This window comes from Vanellus vanellus (assembly GCF_965231255.1).
Source record: "Vanellus vanellus genome assembly, chromosome: 6".
NCBI lineage: Eukaryota > Metazoa > Chordata > Aves > Charadriiformes > Charadriidae > Vanellus > Vanellus vanellus.
Window position 1 is genome coordinate 57,423,412 of NC_138911.1, and position 22,710 is coordinate 57,446,121.

Here is a 22,710-nt window from a genome sequence, read left to right on the forward strand (position 1 = left end):
TAAATTGAATTGAATTGATTTGTTTATTCTGCAAATCAACATCTGCTCAGACCTATTTCTTTCCACGCTGAAGTTGTCATAACGGAATATTTTGCCTTCTGCTCAGTCTAATTATAGACACACGAGCCAAAAGCTCTTAATTTTGCTCACAGCCATAAGCAGGAGCTTTGCTGCCGCGTTGAGAGCGGGCAGGGTTAAACCAAGCTGTGTTTAAAAGGCTCTTTTTCAGGAAGGTATTTCCCCCAGTAAGTTGTGTGTTGGTACCTTTCTAAGGAGTTTTTACACTGAATTCATTGTATAGCTGCTTTTCAATGCTGGTGAAAATCATCGCAAAAGAAGACGCTGGATCCCAAAGAATCAGGTCTGCTCAGGCTGGGCTGGAAGGAAAGTGCTTGGTGGCACATAGCGCTCTGTCATTGTCACCCTGCACTGCCCAGGAGCAGATGAACTTGTGCCACAGCTCAAAGGAAGCACCCCCCTACCACAGAAGGTCTCAGAAAGGCTTGTAACTTCATAAATATCCATCAAGAAAGCCTTTCCTCCAGCCTCATGTGGAAGTGTGGCTCCTGCAGGATGGAGGTGCCCAGGCTGGGGCAACCGTGGGGTCGGTGGCTCCACCAAGCCCAGCACAGAGATACTGTGGGGTCAGTGGCATCAGGCTGGGAAGCCTGAGCCTGGTGCAGGCTTGTCCACACACCTTTGACTGTGGCACGTATATGACATTAGCAACCATGATCATTAGGTCGCATTTCTGACCATCTCAAATTATATTCTTTTCCTGCCACCCCCATGAGAAGTCCAGGAGTCCCACACCGTAATGATAAAGGACAGTGGCTTAATTCTTTCAGGTTTCATAGATTTTCTTGGAAATATGAGGTATCCCCTCTCCAAAAGAGAAATTTTCGTCTGCTTGCTGTCCTGATGGAGATGATAACGGCTTTATTTGCAACCTCAGGGCCAAACCAGGTTGGATGCAAATAAACACAGCTCCATTGTTGTCAGAGAAGAGTCTATGTTTACTTGCACTACACAGGAAGATATTTTTCTTTGTTTTGATTGTTTTGGCACAGCTCCTGAAGCGACATGTCCAGCTTATAAGGAAATGTCAACACCAAATTCCAGATCTGCTGTTGAGGAAAAGGAGCACTTGCAGGGTTTCCAGAACTTCTGACCACACAGCTGACCAGAAGAAGGTCACAGGGAGGGAAATGTGCGGGACAAATAGCTTTTTCCCTCCCTCCAGAGCCATACCTGTCTCTGAGCTCCTCTCAGGACCTTTTTCTGGTCAAGAAAGTGTCTTCAGCATCTGTCAGTGGCTGTCCCCAGTGAGGCCCTGCCCTGCGGCTCCTTGAGATGTTGTCTACCTTCCTTACCACCCTACCGCTGCTGCTTATCAGCAGCCCTGGCTTGAGGCTACCCCAGTAATTGTCCGTCTCAATGTATGGCCATTATTTCCTCTATAGAGTTGCAGAGTTGGGTAAAACAACAAGCTTTCCCCCAGCGTTTGATATTCGCAGCTGTGGGTTGCAAACTAATTAACTCCCCTATCTAAAGTCATCTTCAGCACACCAACTAGGTCCTCTTTGAGTAAGGCTCATTTTAAAAAGAGCATCTCATTAGCAGTATTGGGCCTCATATATTTAGGGATTTCTCAGAGAGGCCTGGGGAGATGAAGAGGTTTTGCCCTTAAGTCACAGTCTTCAGATTTAAGTGCTTTTCTCTCCATTAGAAATACGCCTTTGGAAAACACAGCTGCTGAAAGCAATCCCAGTGCATGGGTCTGTGTTGGCATACACACAGAAGGGGTCAGAATGATTTTTTAACATCTCTCCATGGATAGGTTTGGTTGCCTACAGCACCTTCCTTACCTGCTGTCTCTGGATCCTTTGTCAGTGGTTGCCTCAAACATCCTGTGGATCTCACTCCTACTTATGACACATTGGACTGGAACTTAAGGTTTAACATTGCCAGTAAGTTTAATATTACTGTTTAAGTATAAAGACAATATTAAAGAAAAACTCCTATGAAAATCAGCCCACCCATTCACAGGAAGTAGCTCAGTTGAAGGTTAATCTCGGAGAGGCAGAAGTGCCTCAGTGAGAGCAAATGTAGAAGTGGTCCAGATGTTCCCTGTAAAATGTGGAATAAACAGCTGGAGGGAAGACAGTACTGTGGTTAGCTATTGAGGTGCTGCCCAGCAAATGGGCACAAGAGACCTGGGACGAAGGGACATGGTAACCAACCTTGTTCCTTCAAACACTGGAAAACCTCTATATTTCTCTGAATGGTACCTGGCTGGTCTGTTCAGTTGGATTTTAGGTTCTAATGAACAATGAAATAGGGTGTGAAGTACAGCGGGAATGTGCGTGGTGAAAGCCTCACCAGCACGAGTCAATCCACTAGTTTGGTGGGGCCAGGATTTGACTCTCTGCCAGCTGCCCTGTGACTGTAATCCTGTGTAAAGAGTGTGGCAGTGACTGGATGTAACTGCTATGTCCCAAACATCTGCAGGGCTTTCTCTGCCAGTGGAACATGCTTTCTCCAAGCTGTAAGGCTTGGAAAATGAAGGTAGCACTTAAGCAATATCCTCTCCCGGAGTCCGAGCAGGAATTTGGAGCACTTGAATAGTCCATCCCCAAAGGATCTTTTCCAGGTCTGACCCTGATCCTGGTGCATGCTGAGACAGGACTATGCGAATTTGTAATCAGCACTGCAGACATGATTTAAGACCCTATAATATGTATCTCACTATCACATCACAGCGCTTTGAATCGAGGAGCTCAAAGTATTGTATTTTCATGCATATAGACTGCATCTCAGATAACTCACACCACTGTAAAAGAACTGTCCTTTGCTAACAAGTACTTAGCTCATCTGCATCCTCAGATAACCCAGGGGTCATCTCAGAGTATCAGTTATGTATGTGAAACCATGCGTATAGGGTGGCAAGAGCCGGCCCCTCCTTCCTCTATGCCTCCACCATCCGTTCCTACGCCCACCATCTTCCCACAAGAAGATGAGTTTTCTGCAGTCCCCATCTCCCTCCCTGTGTGCAGCAGATGTGAGAGATGGGAAAACAGGGCCAATGGCATCTCATGCTGCTCACATCTGTCCTCTGGTTCAGCTTTGTTTCTACGTGTAACTCCTAGTGCTGGCACCAAGCATGGACCACTCCACGGGCTCCAGGGAACGGTCAGTGCAGTGGCAGCCAGCAGCCGCTGGCAGCTGTCATGAGGAGGGTGGAAAGATGGGGTGGAAGACACAGGTTTGGCCCTAAAACTGTGCTGAAAAACAAAATAATGAATTCTGTCTGTATTACGTGCATTGCCCTCTCAGAGGCAGCTCCATCCAGGTGATCTTTCTGTGTCTTGTTTTCTTATTCTCAAATTGAGTGCAGACTGTACAGCCTCCCTGATGCAAATTTCCACTCTAGCCTACAGAAGCTTGGCAGAGGAGCCGAGCATTTACAGGGATGCTTGCTGCAGCCAAGAGCCTAAAATTAGACTTTTAATGCCACAGCCAGCACCCAAGAAGTGACCTGATTTTCAGAAGTGGGGGGAAATTTCAAAGCCTGGTCCATGTATGGCTTGATACTCCCTGGAAGCAGCTGAGTCTGCAGCAGCTCTGAATCAGCTGCTTAAACCTTGGTTTGCACTGCTTGGGCAGGTCTGCAACATGGAAAGACCCCACACACGTAAAACCCAACTGCCCTCTCATTAGGGGACTTACCTGCGGAGGTGTTTCATCTGTAGCAAATTTATTCACCCACCTTGCCTCCTTTGAGCTTTTCTCACTCGCAAAAATGTCGGATCATCCCTTTCAACTTCTGCAATTGAGCAACTTTGCACATGCGTTTATTCAGCTGATGCGATAACGGCGTAATGTATTTGCAACCATCAGCTCACAGGCACAGGAATTTGCCAGGCTATGGGGTTTATTTAAAAGCATAAATATATTTCGTGGTTTTAAAATGAACCAAAGAAATAGCGTCCTTCCCAGCCAGCAGCAGCAATGCTGCTGGGTCTACACAAGGCCAGCCAGCTTCAGCAAGACAGTGACACATAAACCCCTTTTTTATAACAGAACCTTTGAGTGTATCAACCCCTTTCCACATGCTGCACCTTGGGGCCTGTGTTTGTTTTTGACCAAGGTCGTCAAATGAATTATATCCTCACTGCAGGGTTTGTTAGAAAGGTCTTTGAAAGCAGATGGGATTGTGAAACACTCTTTTGCTCTACACCTAATGCATTGCAAATAACAGTGAAAGCTGACAGCAGGCTGGAATGCTGAGAAAATTGCTTTGATAAAGTAAAGCATTTAAAATAAATTTTAATGTTATTGATTTTAACCCATGTCGGGAAGCTGAAGCAAGAAGAATTCTTTCTAGAGTAAATGAGTTCAGTTTCAAGTCTTTGTAGAATTGAAAAAAAAAACAAAAAAACACAGGGAGCAAGAATTAATCTGCGAAAAATTAGAGATGTGTGAGCCATCTCAGAAGGAAATAAACACAGGCTGGACATCCCTTAAAACTTCCTCTGTTTTTATTATTTTCTTTTACAGATGAATGTGAGCATTCCAGTTAACACCATGTGCCCCAGCTTGTTGGATGGAGGCTGCAGACAGCCGAAGCACACTGTCCCTGGCAGTGCTGTCCTTTGGGCATGGAAAAGGTCACATAACACCTATGCCAGGCAGCATCAAAGGGCCATCACCTGTGCTGGACCTGAGCCAGGACCCTTCCAGGCAACGTGTTTTATGAGGACATCTCATTTGATTTCCATTACAAAGCCACCTCCTTGTCTTTGGTAGCTCCTGTATTGCTACATGGCAACGGTGTCCCATGGTTCAGTCTCTAAAACTGAGCTGACACAAGCATGTTTACCACCAGGCAAAGGCAGTGGAGAAGGGGTGGACCTGTGATCTCATCAAATTGTCTTTTAAAACTGTGAAACAAGAAATCATCACTTGCTGGAGCAAAGCCTGCAGAAAGCTGCTAAGTCTCTGGTGCTCATCTCATCCCAAGCTTGGGGACATGGAGGCTGTCTTTGCACCACTACAAACTGGGAAGAACAGCAGTGACAATCTCCTACATGCAAATGTCCCCAGAGCCACCAAAATATATAGAATCATAGAATATCTTGAGTTGGAAGGGACCCATAAGCATCATCGAGTCCAACTCCCTCCTCCTTGCAGGACTACCTAAAATTAAATCATGACTAAGAGCATCATCCAGACGCACCTTGAACTCTGACAGACTTGGTGCTGTGAACACTTCCTTGGAGACCCTGTTCCAGTTACCAAGCACCCTGTCAGTAAAGAACCTTTTCCTAATGTCCAGTCTGAACTTCTCCTCATGCAGCTTCATTCCATTCCCTCTTGTCCTATTGCTGGTCACCAGAGAGAGGAGATCAGCACCCCCCTTTCTCTTGCCCCTCTTGAGGGAGCTGTAGACTGCAGTGAGGTCACTCCTCAGTCTTCTTCTCTCCAAGCTGAAGAAACCAAGTGACCTCAGCTGCTCCTCCTCAGTCTTGCCCTCAAGACCTTTCACCATCTTGGTTGGCCTCCTCTGACACACTCTAATACTTTGAAGTCCTTCAAATACTGAGGCACCCAAAACTGCACACCGGACATGAAGTGGGACTGCACCAGTGCAAGTGTCAAGTGGGACAATCACCTCCCTTGACCGGCTAAATATGCTGTGCTTGATCCACCCCAGGGTACAGTTGGCCCTTTGAGCTGCCAGGGCACACTGTTGACTCATATACATCTTGCCATCAATACACAGGGCTGCTCTCCAGCCTCTTGTCCCCCAGTTTGTACTTATAAGCAGGATTACCCCATCCCAGGTGCAGCATCTGCCACTGGTTAAATTTCATACGGGTGGTGATAGCCCAGCTCTCTAGCCTGTCCAGATCTCGTTTTAAGGCCTCTCTACCCTTGACAGAGTCACCAGCTCCTCCTAGTTTAATATCATTGGCAAATTTACCTAATGTATATTTGATTCCTGCATCCAGATCATTTATAAGAACATTAAAGAGCACCAGCCCTAAACCTGAGCCCTGGAGAATCCCACCGATGACTGATGCCAGCCATTTGCTATAATTCTTTGGCACTGACCTGTCAGCCCATTACATTTGCAGATGGCCTCAGTGATCTTAGGATCTTCACCAAAGTAAATGATTCAACGATTCTTGGATTTATCTTTAAGATTGTCTTGTGTGGAGTCAGGGTTGGATTAGACAATCCTTGTGGGTCCCTTCCAATTCAGGATATTCCATGCTCAAACATTGCCATTGGCAGGCAGATTATAATAATAAAAAAAAAAAATAGCACCAAGCAAGCTTGTGTGAAGAAACTTACGTCTAGCCCAGCCTTAAACAGTACACCAGGGCAGCTGTCAGTTGCTGAGCCAGGCTCGCACCGAAGGGCAGGTGTGGTTGGCGGGTGTGCCTGTGATGCGCTCCGACCCCTGTGACATCACAGGGGACGTGTCACAATGGGGGCAGCTAGGAAAGGCGCCAGCAGGCAGCGCTGCCCCAGTAAGGCCTGAGCCAGAGGTGAGTACACATGCGGGGGGAGGCTGGGCTGGACCAGGGCCGGGGCAGAATCGCGGGCCCCCGGGGGGTGGGTTCTCACCCGGCATTAAGGGCCCTGCCACTCGTGGCAGCGCCTTGGGCCGGGCACGGTGCCACCGCCGCCAGGGCTGGAGCAGGCCTTGCTGCCCACCAGCTGCCTCGGCCCCTCTCCTACCTGTCCCCAGCTCCGCTGTCCCCACCGCCATCTATCTCCCTCCCTCCCTCCCAGCCCCACTGAACCCCTTCTCTCTCTCCTCCTGCAGGTCATGGATGCAATCAAATTCTTCATGTTGGTTGTGCAAAGCATCATCCAGCTCCCACAGAAGGTGGGCTATGAGCTGGATGAGGCCATGCGTGAGCGCATGCAGCAGCGTGCGCTGCAGCTGAGCCAGGAGGTGACTCGGCTGCTGCAGGAGCTGCAGCAGAGCTCCTCTGCCTGGAGAGACCTGCTCTTCGCTGCCTTGCAGCAGTGGCAGTTGTGGGCGGTTGCTGGAGTCCTGGTCCTGCTCTTCGGGCTCTGCTGGCAGCTCTGGAAAAGGAGCCGTCAACCAGCCAGCAGCGGTGAAGAGACAACCTCCAGCAGCAACACCGAGAGCGAGGAGCATGAAAGTGAAGGAGTAGGTTCTGATGATGTGAGCCGTCAGTTCAAGATTTTTTCAAAGCGCATCCAGTGGTCAGTGCAGAGCCTGGCCTACAGGAGGCGACTGGTGGAGCATCTGGTGGACGACCTCCTCTCTCTCCTCCAAGAGCGCTTGTCAAATAGTTTCTTCCCCGTCCTGCAGCCAGCCATCGGGGTGGGCAGCGTCTTTGAAGGTTGGAGCCACCATGGGCGTGACACAGTTTACCGCCTTCTTGTGCCCCTGAAGCCCCCCCGTGGTCACGCCTTCCACCCGGAGCTGGGTGCTGCGGAGCACATGCCGGCAAAGGACTGCCGAGTCCGTGTGGAGCTGGAGTGTACCTGTGCAGGAGACCAGCTGGTGGAGGACATGCTGTGTTTCCTCCACCACCCCACAGAGGAGGTGGTGAGAAACCCGGCTGCCACCCTCCTAGGCACCCTCTGCACCGGCTCCTACCTAGACGTGCATAAAACTGCCGAGTGGTTCCAGAACCTGGTGAGGTCAGCCTGGGGCGAGATGCGTCAGTCCTGTCGCTACAGTATGAATGTGCTGCCCTCCAGGCGCTCCTGCAATCTCCAACTGACCAATGCCTCCGGGAGAAACCTCTTCATTGAGATAGTGTTTGGGGTGCAGCAAGGCGACTCGGACATCTTCCTGAGCAGCCAGCTTACAGAGGACATCTTCACTCCGAGCACGATGTGGGCAGAGAGCTACGCTGTGGCAGAGGTGAAGTTCTTCAGGCATATCGACAGGCAGGCCCCACACAACAACTTACACCTCAAATGCCTGCAGATCTTTGCTGGCATCCTGGGGGGCACAGGCTTTTCTACCTCAGTCTTGAAGACGGTTGCCATGCACCTCCTGAACACCATACCCCTGGAAAGCTGGAGCAGGAGGGAATTTCTGATGCGGCTGCAGGATATCCTCTGGTACCTGCACAACTGTCTGGAGGAGAAAAGCCTTGACCATTTCTTCTTTGGCAATGAGAACATGCCCGAGGACATCATCTTGCCCCCAGCCTTCCAAACGGCGGAGCCGATTAACCTCTTCCAGCACCTCGTGCAGGACCCGGCTGCCCACGCCAAGGCAATGTGTGAGTACGATGAACTGCAAGATCGGCTCACGAGACTGCTCTTCTACGGACAGTGAATGAGCTCCTCATGCACAGAGCTGTGTTTCTGTCCCCTAGACTGCCCACGCCTCTTTGAGAGCGTCCATTCCTTCTGGGCGCTTTACTTTGTACAAAGTTGTTAATAAATGGTGTGTTTGAACAAAGGCTGCCTCTCTGAGTGCCTGTGCATCAGTTCAGGGGGGGAAGGTGGGCATAGGGTGCTGACCACTCAGCTGCCCCAGAGTCAGGGAGCGTTTGACTGAAGACCCGGTGGGCTCTGCTTTCACTGATTGTGTAGCTAAGGCTCCCCCTCCAGTCTGTGCTCCTGCACTGGGGCAATGGCAATAACTTGTCACCCTCCACAGCTGCGCACAATGCCTGTGTGGTTCTGTAGGTAGGGACTTCCTTGGGGGCCGTACACAAAGCATTGCCCTTGGGCGACCTCAGTGAGGTGGCTCTGATGCTGCGCCAGTAGGAAGCCCCATGCACAGGGAATGAGTGCCACCACTGCAGAGCAGGGCTCTGGCTGCTCTGGCTTCCGTACGAGCACAAGACTCATTCTCCATACCCTCTCATGGCCTGCAAGCTCAGGTTGCCTCCACCTTAACACGGCAGACGTATCACGTGCAGCAAGCTTAAAGAAAGCTTTTGAGATGTCTCCAATTCAAGGCATGCACTTTGGCCATCCATGCCACCTTTATGAGAACCAGTGGCCTGGCAGCAGCTCTGTGGCAGGAGACGTCGACTCATGCCTCCATTTGGGACACCTCTAGTGGAAATCCAATGACACTATATGGGCAAAGACTTGCCAGATCTTTGATAATTGGCACGTCAAAAGAACTGCCTGTGTTTGAGTGCTAAAGAAGCCCAGCAGTTACCCACCGCCTGTCATCAGCCCAAGGGACGTGGCTTCTCCGGGTGCTCCAAAGGCGCTGGTGTTACAACACTGACTCTTGCCTTTTGTCACAGCAGTCTGAGTTGGGGCCGCTCGTGCTCTCTGGCTCTCCTGGCACTGGGCTCTGAGCTGCCAATACCCTCTCCTCCAAGACCAATGCAAGAGCAAAGCGCCACCTCCTCTCAGTAGCACCCTACAGGCTGTAGCGAGAGGTGCAGTGGGTCACTGAGTGTCTGCCAAAGCCATCGCTGCCCGTGTTACACTGCCAATGGGCCTTCTAGAGAAGTGGCCACCTTCACAACTGCCTTGCACCAACGAGCCACCTGAACCAGCAGTCTGTGCCGTCGCCATGAAGCTTCATGCTGGAACTCAGTCGCGTTGCGTGCAACTCATCTCGCAGACGGGCTTCAGCCACTGAAAGCCTGCCACAGCGTTTGGCATACTGCTTCGCAAACGCCTCTGAGCAGCGCAGTCGGTTCCCTCTGCCGCTGGGAGATACCAGGCTTGTGAGGTAGCCCTGGGGCATGTCTCAAGGGGTTTCTGGGCCCTGACAGTCTTGGGCTGTGTGTGGGAGGGACTGGGAGCAGCTTGGCAGGACTTGGGGCAGCTGGGCAGTCCCGGCTGTCCCCGCAGCCGCTTCCAACCATGGCAAGTGTTCAGAAACTTTCCCACCTGGCCCGTGCCGACCCAGGAGAGAGGCGAGGATGCAAACTTTAGAATTACAAGAGTGATTCTTTATTCACGCACATGAGGTGTCCTGTTCAAAGTGGGGCACCCCGAATGCGCTTTCACATGAGGTTCTTCTACCTTCCTCTAGCCTTCGGGTACAATGGAATTTGACCAATCACCACTTAACACACACACACTGCAATTTACAAAGGAACTATAATTCTGTAGCATCACCAACCATCTGCTTCTTTCTTGATCTGAACGACCCTGCAGTTGGTCTTGCCACAGCTTCTTGTCTGTGCCACTCAATGGGAGGGTCTCACAGGGGTGTTAGAGGGTTTAGGATGCAAACAAGATAGTCCGGCATTGGAGAATTCAGAGCATGGGAGCATGGTAAGGGTTTGGGGGGGCTTCTGTCGGCTTTGTAAAGACAGCCCCTGGGCACCCTGTCCTGCCGTCTGGGTCTGTACTTTGTGGGTGTCGGGGCTTTGGTTGCCGGGGGCAGCTGTGAGGCGCTGAGGCAGCGTGGGGCTGGTTGGCGGGTGTGCCTGTGATGCGCTCCGACCCCTGTGACATCACAGGGGACGTGTCACAATGGGGGCAGCTAGGAAAAGCGCCAGCAGGCAGCGCTGCCCCAGTAAGGCCTGAGCCAGAGGTGAGTACACATGCGGGGGGAGGCTGGGCTGGACCGGACCAGGGCCGGGACAGAATCGCGGGCCTCCGGGGGTGGGTTCTGACCCGGCATTGAGGGCCCTGCCACTCATGGCAGTGCCTTGGGCTGGGCACGGTGCCGCCGCCGCCAGGGCTGGAGCAGGCCTTGCTGCCCCCCGGCTGCCTCGGCCCCTCTCCTACCTGCCCCCAGCTCCCTGCGGCTCCCTTCCCCTCTCCCACCGCCGCCATCTCCCTCCCTCCCAGCCCCACTGAACCCCTTCTCTCTCTCCTCCTGCAGGTCATGGGTTCAGCCAAATTCTTTGTGTTGCTTCTGCAAGGCATCATCCAGCTCCCACAGAAGGTGCACTATGAGCGCGATGTGCCCACTTGCAGGTGCATGCAGCAGCGTGTGGAGCAGTGGAACCAGAGGATGACTCGGCTGCTACAGGACAAGGAGCAGACCTCCTCTGCCTGGGGAGGCCTGCTCTTCGCTGCCTTGCAGCAGTGGCAGTTGTGGGTGGTTGCTGGAGTCCTAGTCCTGCTCTTCGGGCTCTGCTGGTGGCTCTGGAAAAGGAGCCGTCAACCAGCCAGCAGCGGTGAAGAGACAACTGGCAGCAGCGGTGAAGAGACAACCTCCAGCAGCAACATCGAGAGCGAGGAGGAGGAAAGTGAAGGAGAAGGCTCTGATGATGCGAACCGTCTGTTCAGGATTTTTGAAAAGCGCATCCAGTGGTCAGTGCAGAGCCTGGCCTACAGGAGCCAAGTGGTGGAGCATCTGGTGGACGACCTCCTCTCTCTCCTCCAAGAGCGCTTGTCAAATAGTTTCTTCCCGGTCCTGCAGCCAGCCATCGGGGTGGGCAGTGCCTTTGAAGGTTGGAGCCCCCATGGGCGTGACACGGTCTACTGCCTGCTTGTGCCCCTGAAGCCCCCCCGTGGTCACACCTTCCACCTGGAGCTGGGCACTGCAGTGGAGCACATGCCGGCAAAGGACTGCCGAGTCCGTGTGGAACTGGAGTGTACCTGTGCAGGAGGCCAGCTGGTGGAGGACACGCTGTGCTTCCTCCACCACCCCACAGGGGAGCTGGTGAGAAACATGGCTGCCACCCTCCTAGGCACCCTCTGCACCGGCTCCTACCTAGACGTGCATAAAACTGCTGAGTGGTTCCAAAACCTGGTGAGGTCAGCCTGGGGCGAGATGCGTCAGTCCTGTCGCTACAGTATGAATGTGCTGCCCTCCAGGCGCTCCTGCAATCTCCAACTGACCAATGCCTCCGGGAGAAACCTCTTCATTGAGATAGTGTTTGGGGTGCAGCAAGGCGACTCGGACATCTTCCTGAGCAGCCAGCTTACAGAGGACATCTTCACTCCGAGCACGATGTGGGCAGAGAGCTACGCTGTGGCAGAGGTGAAGTTCTTCAGGCATATCGACAGGCAGGCCCCACACAACAACTTACACCTCAAATGCCTGCAGATCTTTGCTGGCATCCTGGGGGGCACAGGCTTTTCTACCTCTGTCTTGAAGACGGTTGCCATGCACCTCCTGAACACCATACCCCTGGAAAGCTGGAGCAGGAGGGAATTTCTGATGCGGCTGCAGGATATCCTCTGGTACCTGCACAACTGTCTGGAGGAGAAAAGCCTTGACCATTTCTTCTTTGGCAATGAGAACATGCCCGAGGACATCATCTTGCCCCCAGCCTTCCAAACGGCGGAGCCGATTAACCTCTTCCAGCACCTCGTGCAGGACCCGGCTGCCCACGCCAAGGCAATGTGTGAGTACGATGAACTGCAAGATCGGCTCACGAGACTGCTCTTCTACGGACAGTGAATGAGCTCCTCATGCACAGAGCTGTGTTTCTGTCCCCTAGACTGCCCACGCCTCTTTGAGAACGTCCATTCCTTCTGGGCGCTTTACTTTGTACAAAGTTGTTAATAAATGGTGTGTTTGAACAAAGGCTGCCTCTCTGAGTGTCTGTGCATCAGTTCAGGGGGGGAAGGTGGGCATAGGGTGCTGACCACTCAGCTGCCCCAGAGTCAGGGAGCGTTTGACTGAAGACCCGGTGGGCTCTGCTTTCACTGATTGTGTAGCTAAGGCTCCCCCTCCAGTCTGTGCTCCTGCACTGGGGCAATGGCAATAACTTGTCACCCTCCACAGCTGCGCACAATGCCTGTGTGGTTCTGTAGGTAGGGACTTCCTTGGGGGCCGTACACAAAGCATTGCCCTTGGGCGACCTCAGTGAGGTGGCTCTGATGCTGCGCCAGTAGGAAGCCCCATGCACAGGGAATGAGTGCCACCACTGCAGAGCAGGGCTCTGGCTGCTCTGGCTTCCGTACGAGCACAAGACTCATTCTCCATACCCTCTCATGGCCTGCAAGCTCAGGTTGCCTCCACCTTAACACGGCAGACGTATCACGTGCAGCAAGCTTAAAGAAAGCTTTTGAGATGTCTCCAATTCAAGGCATGCACTTTGGCCATCCATGCCACCTTTATGAGAACCAGTGGCCTGGCAGCAGCTCTGTGGCAGGAGACGTCGACTCATGCCTCCATTTGGGACACCTCTAGTGGAAATCCAATGACACTATATGGGCAAAGACTTGCCAGATCTTTGATAATTGGCACGTCAAAAGAACTGCCTGTGTTTGAGTGCTAAAGAAGCCCAGCAGTTACCCACCGCCTGTCATCAGCCCAAGGGACGTGGCTTCTCCGGGTGCTCCAAAGGCGCTGGTGTTACAACACTGACTCTTGCCTTTTGTCACAGCAGTCTGAGTTGGGGCCGCTCGTGCTCTCTGGCTCTCCTGGCACTGGGCTCTGAGCTGCCAATACCCTCTCCTCCAAGACCAATGCAAGAGCAAAGCGCCACCTCCTCTCAGTAGCACCCTACAGGCTGTAGCGAGAGGTGCAGTGGGTCACTGAGTGTCTGCCAAAGCCATCGCTGCCCGTGTTACACTGCCAATGGGCCTTCTAGAGAAGTGGCCACCTTCACAACTGCCTTGCACCAACGAGCCACCTGAACCAGCAGTCTGTGCCGTCGCCATGAAGCTTCATGCTGGAACTCAGTCGCGTTGCGTGCAACTCATCTCGCAGACGGGCTTCAGCCACTGAAAGCCTGCCACAGCGTTTGGCATACTGCTTCGCAAACGCCTCTGAGCAGCGCAGTCGGTTCCCTCTGCCGCTGGGAGATACCAGGCTTGTGAGGTAGCCCTGGGGCATGTCTCAAGGGGTTTCTGGGCCCTGACAGTCTTGGGCTGTGTGTGGGAGGGACTGGGAGCAGCTTGGCAGGACTTGGGGCAGCTGGGCAGTCCCGGCTGTCCCCGCAGCCGCTTCCAACCATGGCAAGTGTTCAGAAACTTTCCCACCTGGCCCGTGCCGACCCAGGAGAGAGGCGAGGATGCAAACTTTAGAATTACAAGAGTGATTCTTTATTCACGCACATGAGGTGTCCTGTTCAAAGTGGGGCACCCCGAATGCGCTTTCACATGAGGTTCTTCTACCTTCCTCTAGCCTTCGGGTACAATGGAATTTGACCAATCACCACTTAACACACACACACTGCAATTTACAAAGGAACTATAATTCTGTAGCATCACCAACCATCTGCTTCTTTCTTGATCTGAACGACCCTGCAGTTGGTCTTGCCACAGCTTCTTGTCTGTGCCACTCAATGGGAGGGTCTCACAGGGGTGTTAGAGGGTTTAGGATGCAAACAAGATAGTCCGGCATTGGAGAATTCAGAGCATGGGAGCATGGTAAGGGTTTGGGGGGGCTTCTGTCGGCTTTGTAAAGACAGCCCCTGGGCACCCTGTCCTGCCGTCTGGGTCTGTACTTTGTGGGTGTCGGGGCTTTGGTTGCCGGGGGCAGCTGTGAGGCGCTGAGGCAGCGTGGGGCTGGTTGGCGGGTGTGCCTGTGATGCGCTCCGACCCCTGTGACATCACAGGGGACGTGTCACAATGGGGGCAGCTAGGAAAGGCGCCAGCAGGCAGCGCTGCCCCAGTAAGGCCTGAGCCAGAGGTGAGTACACATGCGGGGGGAGGCTGGGCTGGACCGGACCAGGGCCGGGACAGAATCGCGGGCCTCCGGGGGTGGGTTCTGACCCGGCATTGAGGGCCCTGCCACTCATGGCAGTGCCTTGGGCTGGGCACGGTGCCGCCGCCGCCAGGGCTGGAGCAGGCCTTGCTGCCCCCCGGCTGCCTCGGCCCCTCTCCTACCTGCCCCCAGCTCCCTGCGGCTCCCTTCCCCTCTCCCACCGCCGCCATCTCCCTCCCTCCCAGCCCCACTGAACCCCTTCTCTCTCTCCTCCTGCAGGTCATGGGTTCAGCCAAATTCTTTGTGTTGCTTCTGCAAGGCATCATCCAGCTCCCACAGAAGGTGCACTATGAGCGCGATGTGCCCACTTGCAGGTGCATGCAGCAGCGTGTGGAGCAGTGGAACCAGAGGATGACTCGGCTGCTACAGGACAAGGAGCAGACCTCCTCTGCCTGGGGAGGCCTGCTCTTCGCTGCCTTGCAGCAGTGGCAGTTGTGGGTGGTTGCTGGAGTCCTAGTCCTGCTCTTCGGGCTCTGCTGGTGGCTCTGGAAAAGGAGCCGTCAACCAGCCAGCAGCGGTGAAGAGACAACTGGCAGCAGCGGTGAAGAGACAACCTCCAGCAGCAACATCGAGAGCGAGGAGGAGGAAAGTGAAGGAGAAGGCTCTGATGATGCGAACCGTCTGTTCAGGATTTTTGAAAAGCGCATCCAGTGGTCAGTGCAGAGCCTGGCCTACAGGAGCCAAGTGGTGGAGCATCTGGTGGGTGACCTCCTCTCTGTCCTTCAAGAGCGCTTGTCAAATAGTTTCTTCCCGGTCCTGCAGCCAGCCATCGGGGTGGGCAGTGCCTTTGAAGGTTGGAGCCCCCATGGGCGTGACACGGTCTACTGCCTGCTTGTGCCCCTGAAGCCCCCCCGTGGTCACACCTTCCACCTGGAGCTGGGCACTGCAGTGGAGCACATGCCGGCAAAGGACTGCCGAGTCCGTGTGGAACTGGAGTGTACCTGTGCAGGAGGCCAGCTGGTGGAGGACACGCTGTGCTTCCTCCACCACCCCACAGGGGAGCTGGTGAGAAACATGGCTGCCACCCTCCTAGGCACCCTCTGCACCGGCTCCTACCTAGACGTGCATAAAACTGCTGAGTGGTTCCAGAACCTGGTGAGGTCAGCCTGGGGCGAGATGCGTCAGTCCTGTCGCTACAGTATGAATGTGCTGCCCTCCAGGCGCTCCTGCAATCTCCAACTGACCAATGCCTCCGGGAGAAACCTCTTCATTGAGATAGTGTTTGGGGTGCAGCAAGGCGACTCGGACATCTTCCTGAGCAGCCAGCTTACAGAGGACATCTTCACTCCGAGCACGATGTGGGCAGAGAGCTACGCTGTGGCAGAGGTGAAGTTCTTCAGGCATATCGACAGGCAGGCCCCACACAACAACTTACACCTCAAATGCCTGCAGATCTTTGCTGGCATCCTGGGGGGCACAGGCTTTTCTACCTCAGTCTTGAAGACGGTTGCCATGCACCTCCTGAACACCATACCCCTGGAAAGCTGGAGCAGGAGGGAATTTCTGATGCGGCTGCAGGATATCCTCTGGTACCTGCACAACTGTCTGGAGGAGAAAAGCCTTGACCATTTCTTCTTTGGCAATGAGAACATGCCCGAGGACATCATCTTGCCCCCAGCCTTCCAAACGGCGGAGCCGATTAACCTCTTCCAGCACCTCGTGCAGGACCCGGCTGCCCACGCCAAGGCAATGTGTGAGTACGATGAACTGCAAGATCGGCTCACGAGACTGCTCTTCTACGGACAGTGAATGAGCTCCTCATGCACAGAGCTGTGTTTCTGTCCCCTAGACTGCCCACGCCTCTTTGAGAGCGTCCATTCCTTCTGGGCGCTTTACTTTGTACAAAGTTGTTAATAAATGGTGTGTTTGAACAAAGGCTGCCTCTCTGAGTGCCTGTGCATCAGTTCAGGGGGGGAAGGTGGGCATAGGGTGCTGACCACTCAGCTGCCCCAGAGTCAGGGAGCGTTTGACTGAAGACCCGGTGGGCTCTGCTTTCACTGATTGTGTAGCTAAGGCTCCCCCTCCAGTCTGTGCTCCTGCACTGGGGCAATGGCAATAACTTGTCACCCTCCACAGCTGCGCACAATGCCTGTGTGGTTCTGTAGGTAGGGACTTCCTTGGGGGCCGTACACAAAGCATTGCCCTTGGGCGACCTCAGTGAGGTGGCTCTGATGCTGCGCTAGTAGGAAGCCCCATGCACAGGGAATGAGTGCCACCACTGCAGAGCAGGGCTCTGGCTGCTCTGGCTTCCGTACGAGCACAAGACTCATTCTCCATACCCTCTCATGGCCTGCAAGCTCAGGTTGCCTCCACCTTAACACGGCAGACGTATCACGTGCAGCAAGCTTAAAGAAAGCTTTTGAGATGTCTCCAATTCAAGGCATGCACTTTGGCCATCCATGCCACCTTTATGAGAACCAGTGGCCTGGCAGCAGCTCTGTGGCAGGAGACGTCGACTCATGCCTCCATTTGGGACACCTCTAGTGGAAATCCAATGACACTATATGGGCAAAGACTTGCCAGATCTTTGATAATTGGCACGTCAAAAGAACTGCCTGTGTTTGAGTGCTAAAGAAGCCCAGCAGTTACCCACCGCCTGTCATCAGCCCAAGGGACGTGGCTTCTCCGGGTGCTCCAAAGGCGCTGGTGTTACAACACTGACTCTTGCCTTTTGTCACAGCAGTCTGAGTTGGGGCCGCTCGTGCTCTCTGGCTCTCCTGGCACTGGGCTCTGAGCTGCCAATACCCTCTCCTCCAAGACCAATGCAAGAGCAAAGCGCCACCTCCTCTCAGTAGCACCCTACAGGCTGTAGCGAGAGGTGCAGTGGGTCACTGAGTGTCTGCCAAAGCCATCGCTGCCCGTGTTACACTGCCAATGGGCCTTCTAGAGAAGTGGCCACCTTCACAACTGCCTTGCACCAACGAGCCACCTGAACCAGCAGTCTGTGCCGTCGCCATGAAGCTTCATGCTGGAACTCAGTCGCGTTGCGTGCAACTCATCTCGCAGACGGGCTTCAGCCACTGAAAGCCTGCCACAGCGTTTGGCATACTGCTTCGCAAACGCCTCTGAGCAGCGCAGTCGGTTCCCTCTGCCGCTGGGAGATACCAGGCTTGTGAGGTAGCCCTGGGGCATGTCTCAAGGGGTTTCTGGGCCCTGACAGTCTTGGGCTGTGTGTGGGAGGGACTGGGAGCAGCTTGGCAGGACTTGGGGCAGCTGGGCAGTCCCGGCTGTCCCCGCAGCCGCTTCCAACCATGGCAAGTGTTCAGAAACTTTCCCACCTGGCCCGTGCCGACCCAGGAGAGAGGCGAGGATGCAAACTTTAGAATTACAAGAGTGATTCTTTATTCACGCACATGAGGTGTCCTGTTCAAAGTGGGGCACCCCGAATGCGCTTTCACATGAGGTTCTTCTACCTTCCTCTAGCCTTCGGGTACAATGGAATTTGACCAATCACCACTTAACACACACACACTGCAATTTACAAAGGAACTATAATTCTGTAGCATCACCAACCATCTGCTTCTTTCTTGATCTGAACGACCCTGCAGTTGGTCTTGCCACAGCTTCTTGTCTGTGCCACTCAATGGGAGGGTCTCACAGGGGTGTTAGAGGGTTTAGGATGCAAACAAGATAGTCCGGCATTGGAGAATTCAGAGCATGGGAGCATGGTAAGGGTTTGGGGGGGCTTCTGTCGGCTTTGTAAAGACAGCCCCTGGGCACCCTGTCCTGCCGTCTGGGTCTGTACTTTGTGGGTGTCGGGGCTTTGGTTGCCGGGGGCAGCTGTGAGGCGCTGAGGCAGCGTGGGGCTGGTTGGCGGGTGTGCCTGTGATGCGCTCCGACCCCTGTGACATCACAGGGGACGTGTCACAATGGGGGCAGCTAGGAAAGGCGCCAGCAGGCAGCGCTGCCCCAGTAAGGCCTGAGCCAGAGGTGAGTACACATGCGGGGGGAGGCTGGGCTGGACCGGACCAGGGCCGGGACAGAATCGCGGGCCTCCGGGGGTGGGTTCTGACCCGGCATTGAGGGCCCTGCCACTCATGGCAGTGCCTTGGGCTGGGCACGGTGCCGCCGCCGCCAGGGCTGGAGCAGGCCTTGCTGCCCCCCGGCTGCCTCGGCCCCTCTCCTACCTGCCCCCAGCTCCCTGCGGCTCCCTTCCCCTCTCCCACCGCCGCCATCTCCCTCCCTCCCAGCCCCACTGAACCCCTTCTCTCTCTCCTCCTGCAGGTCATGGGTTCAGCCAAATTCTTTGTGTTGCTTCTGCAAGGCATCATCCAGCTCCCACAGAAGGTGCACTATGAGCGCGATGTGCCCACTTGCAGGTGCATGCAGCAGCGTGTGGAGCAGTGGAACCAGAGGATGACTTGGCTGCTACAGGACAAGGAGCAGACCTCCTCTGCCTGGGGAGGCCTGCTCTTCGCTGCCTTGCAGCAGTGGCAGTTGTGGGTGGTTGCTGGAGTCCTAGTCCTGCTCTTCGGGCTCTGCTGGTGGCTCTGGAAAAGGAGCCGTCAACCAGCCAGCAGCGGTGAAGAGACAACTGGCAGCAGCGGTGAAGAGACAACCTCCAGCAGCAACATCGAGAGCGAGGAGGAGGAAAGTGAAGGAGAAGGCTCTGATGATGCGAACCGTCTGTTCAGGATTTTTGAAAAGCGCATCCAGTGGTCAGTGCAGAGCCTGGCCTACAGGAGCCAAGTGGTGGAGCATCTGGTGGGTGACCTCCTCTCTGTCCTTCAAGAGCGCTTGTCAAATAGTTTCTTCCCGGTCCTGCAGCCAGCCATCGGGGTGGGCAGTGCCTTTGAAGGTTGGAGCCCCCATGGGCGTGACACGGTCTACTGCCTGCTTGTGCCCCTGAAGCCCCCCCGTGGTCACACCTTCCACCTGGAGCTGGGCACTGCAGTGGAGCACATGCCGGCAAAGGACTGCCGAGTCCGTGTGGAACTGGAGTGTACCTGTGCAGGAGGCCAGCTGGTGGAGGACACGCTGTGCTTCCTCCACCACCCCACAGGGGAGCTGGTGAGAAACATGGCTGCCACCCTCCTAGGCACCCTCTGCACCGGCTCCTACCTAGACGTGCATAAAACTGCTGAGTGGTTCCAGAACCTGGTGAGGTCAGCCTGGGGCGAGATGCGTCAGTCCTGTCGCTACAGTATGAATGTGCTGCCCTCCAGGCGCTCCTGCAATCTCCAACTGACCAATGCCTCCGGGAGAAACCTCTTCATTGAGATAGTGTTTGGGGTGCAGCAAGGCGACTCGGACATCTTCCTGAGCAGCCAGCTTACAGAGGACATCTTCACTCCGAGCACGATGTGGGCAGAGAGCTACGCTGTGGCAGAGGTGAAGTTCTTCAGGCATATCGACAGGCAGGCCCCACACAACAACTTACACCTCAAATGCCTGCAGATCTTTGCTGGCATCCTGGGGGGCACAGGCTTTTCTACCTCAGTCTTGAAGACGGTTGCCATGCACCTCCTGAACACCATACCCCTGGAAAGCTGGAGCAGGAGGGAATTTCTGATGCGGCTGCAGGATATCCTCTGGTACCTGCACAACTGTCTGGAGGAGAAAAGCCTTGACCATTTCTTCTTTGGCAATGAGAACATGCCCGAGGACATCATCTTGCCCCCAGCCTTCCAAACGGCGGAGCCGATTAACCTCTTCCAGCACCTCGTGCAGGACCCGGCTGCCCACGCCAAGGCAATGTGTGAGTACGATGAACTGCAAGATCGGCTCACGAGACTGCTCTTCTACGGACAGTGAATGAGCTCCTCATGCACAGAGCTGTGTTTCTGTCCCCTAGACTGCCCACGCCTCTTTGAGAGCGTCCATTCCTTCTGGGCGCTTTACTTTGTACAAAGTTGTTAATAAATGGTGTGTTTGAACAAAGGCTGCCTCTCTGAGTGCCTGTGCATCAGTTCAGGGGGGGAAGGTGGGCATAGGGTGCTGACCACTCAGCTGCCCCAGAGTCAGGGAGCGTTTGACTGAAGACCCGGTGGGCTCTGCTTTCACTGATTGTGTAGCTAAGGCTCCCCCTCCAGTCTGTGCTCCTGCACTGGGGCAATGGCAATAACTTGTCACCCTCCACAGCTGCGCACAATGCCTGTGTGGTTCTGTAGGTAGGGACTTCCTTGGGGGCCGTACACAAAGCATTGCCCTTGGGCGACCTCAGTGAGGTGGCTCTGATGCTGCGCCAGTAGGAAGCCCCATGCACAGGGAATGAGTGCCACCACTGCAGAGCAGGGCTCTGGCTGCTCTGGCTTCCGTACGAGCACAAGACTCATTCTCCATACCCTCTCATGGCCTGCAAGCTCAGGTTGCCTCCACCTTAACACGGCAGACGTATCACGTGCAGCAAGCTTAAAGAAAGCTTTTGAGATGTCTCCAATTCAAGGCATGCACTTTGGCCATCCATGCCACCTTTATGAGAACCAGTGGCCTGGCAGCAGCTCTGTGGCAGGAGACGTCGACTCATGCCTCCATTTGGGACACCTCTAGTGGAAATCCAATGACACTATATGGGCAAAGACTTGCCAGATCTTTGATAATTGGCACGTCAAAAGAACTGCCTGTGTTTGAGTGCTAAAGAAGCCCAGCAGTTACCCACCGCCTGTCATCAGCCCAAGGGACGTGGCTTCTCCGGGTGCTCCAAAGGCGCTGGTGTTACAACACTGACTCTTGCCTTTTGTCACAGCAGTCTGAGTTGGGGCCGCTCGTGCTCTCTGGCTCTCCTGGCACTGGGCTCTGAGCTGCCAATACCCTCTCCTCCAAGACCAATGCAAGAGCAAAGCGCCACCTCCTCTCAGTAGCACCCTACAGGCTGTAGCGAGAGGTGCAGTGGGTCACTGAGTGTCTGCCAAAGCCATCGCTGCCCGTGTTACACTGCCAATGGGCCTTCTAGAGAAGTGGCCACCTTCACAACTGCCTTGCACCAACGAGCCACCTGAACCAGCAGTCTGTGCCGTCGCCATGAAGCTTCATGCTGGAACTCAGTCGCGTTGCGTGCAACTCATCTCGCAGACGGGCTTCAGCCACTGAAAGCCTGCCACAGCGTTTGGCATACTGCTTCGCAAACGCCTCTGAGCAGCGCAGTCGGTTCCCTCTGCCGCTGGGAGATACCAGGCTTGTGAGGTAGCCCTGGGGCATGTCTCAAGGGGTTTCTGGGCCCTGACAGTCTTGGGCTGTGTGTGGGAGGGACTGGGAGCAGCTTGGCAGGACTTGGGGCAGCTGGGCAGTCCCGGCTGTCCCCGCAGCCGCTTCCAACCATGGCAAGTGTTCAGAAACTTTCCCACCTGGCCCGTGCCGACCCAGGAGAGAGGCGAGGATGCAAACTTTAGAATTACAAGAGTGATTCTTTATTCACGCACATGAGGTGTCCTGTTCAAAGTGGGGCACCCGAATGCGCTTTCACATGAGGTTCTTCTACCTTCCTCTAGCCTTCGGGTACAATGGAATTTGACCAATCACCACTTAACACACACACACTGCAATTTACAAAGGAACTATAATTCTGTAGCATCACCAACCATCTGCTTCTTTCTTGATCTGAACGACCCTGCAGTTGGTCTTGCCACAGCTTCTTGTCTGTGCCACTCAATGGGAGGGTCTCACAGGGGTGTTAGAGGGTTTAGGATGCAAACAAGATAGTCCGGCATTGGAGAATTCAGAGCATGGGAGCATGGTAAGGGTTTGGGGGGGCTTCTGTCGGCTTTGTAAAGACAGCCCCTGGGCACCCTGTCCTGCCGTCTGGGTCTGTACTTTGTGGGTGTCGGGGCTTTGGTTGCCGGGGGCAGCTGTGAGGCGCTGAGGCAGCGTGGGGCTGGTTGGCGGGTGTGCCTGTGATGCGCTCCGACCCCTGTGACATCACAGGGGACGTGTCACAATGGGGGCAGCTAGGAAAGGCGCCAGCAGGCAGCGCTGCCCCAGTAAGGCCTGAGCCAGAGGTGAGTACACATGCGGGGGGAGGCTGGCTGGACCGGACCAGGGCCGGGACAGAATCGCGGGCCTCCGGGGGTGGGTTCTGACCCGGCATTGAGGGGCCCTGCCACTCATGGCAGTGCCTTGGGCTGGGCACGGTGCCCGCCGCCGCCAGGGCTGGAGCAGGCCTTGCTGCCCCC

At 54.6% G+C, this 22,710-nt stretch overlaps 4 protein-coding genes across 4 annotated transcripts; all 4 read left to right on the forward strand.

Moving 5' to 3' along the window:
- Window positions 1–6,925: 6,925 nt before the first annotated feature.
- LOC309673893 (inositol 1,4,5-trisphosphate receptor-interacting protein-like 1) lies at window positions 6,926–8,387 on the forward strand (the record flags this gene model as incomplete). The annotated part of the gene is made up of 2 exons (XM_082485775.1): window positions 6,926–6,970; window positions 7,358–8,387. 2 exons carry the CDS (start codon window positions 6,926–6,928, stop codon window positions 8,339–8,341), a joined length of 1,029 nt encoding a protein of 342 aa, XP_082341901.1. The 3' UTR covers window positions 8,342–8,387.
- A 2,432-nt stretch (window positions 8,388–10,819) lies between these two features.
- LOC309673894 (inositol 1,4,5-trisphosphate receptor-interacting protein-like 1) lies at window positions 10,820–12,392 on the forward strand (the record flags this gene model as incomplete). Its single annotated transcript, XM_082485776.1, has 1 exon — window positions 10,820–12,392. The coding sequence occupies one exon, from the start codon at window positions 10,820–10,822 to the stop codon at window positions 12,344–12,346; it is 1,527 nt and encodes a 508-aa protein (XP_082341902.1). The 3' UTR covers window positions 12,347–12,392.
- A 2,432-nt stretch (window positions 12,393–14,824) lies between these two features.
- On the forward strand, window positions 14,825–16,397 carry LOC309673455 (inositol 1,4,5-trisphosphate receptor-interacting protein-like 1; the record flags this gene model as incomplete). The annotated part of the gene is made up of 1 exon (XM_082485226.1): window positions 14,825–16,397. The coding sequence occupies one exon, from the start codon at window positions 14,825–14,827 to the stop codon at window positions 16,349–16,351; it is 1,527 nt and encodes a 508-aa protein (XP_082341352.1). The 3' UTR covers window positions 16,352–16,397.
- A 2,432-nt stretch (window positions 16,398–18,829) lies between these two features.
- LOC309673523 (inositol 1,4,5-trisphosphate receptor-interacting protein-like 1) lies at window positions 18,830–20,402 on the forward strand (the record flags this gene model as incomplete). The annotated part of the gene is made up of 1 exon (XM_082485315.1): window positions 18,830–20,402. The coding sequence occupies one exon, from the start codon at window positions 18,830–18,832 to the stop codon at window positions 20,354–20,356; it is 1,527 nt and encodes a 508-aa protein (XP_082341441.1). The 3' UTR covers window positions 20,357–20,402.
- Between the last annotated feature and the right edge of the window lie 2,308 nt (window positions 20,403–22,710).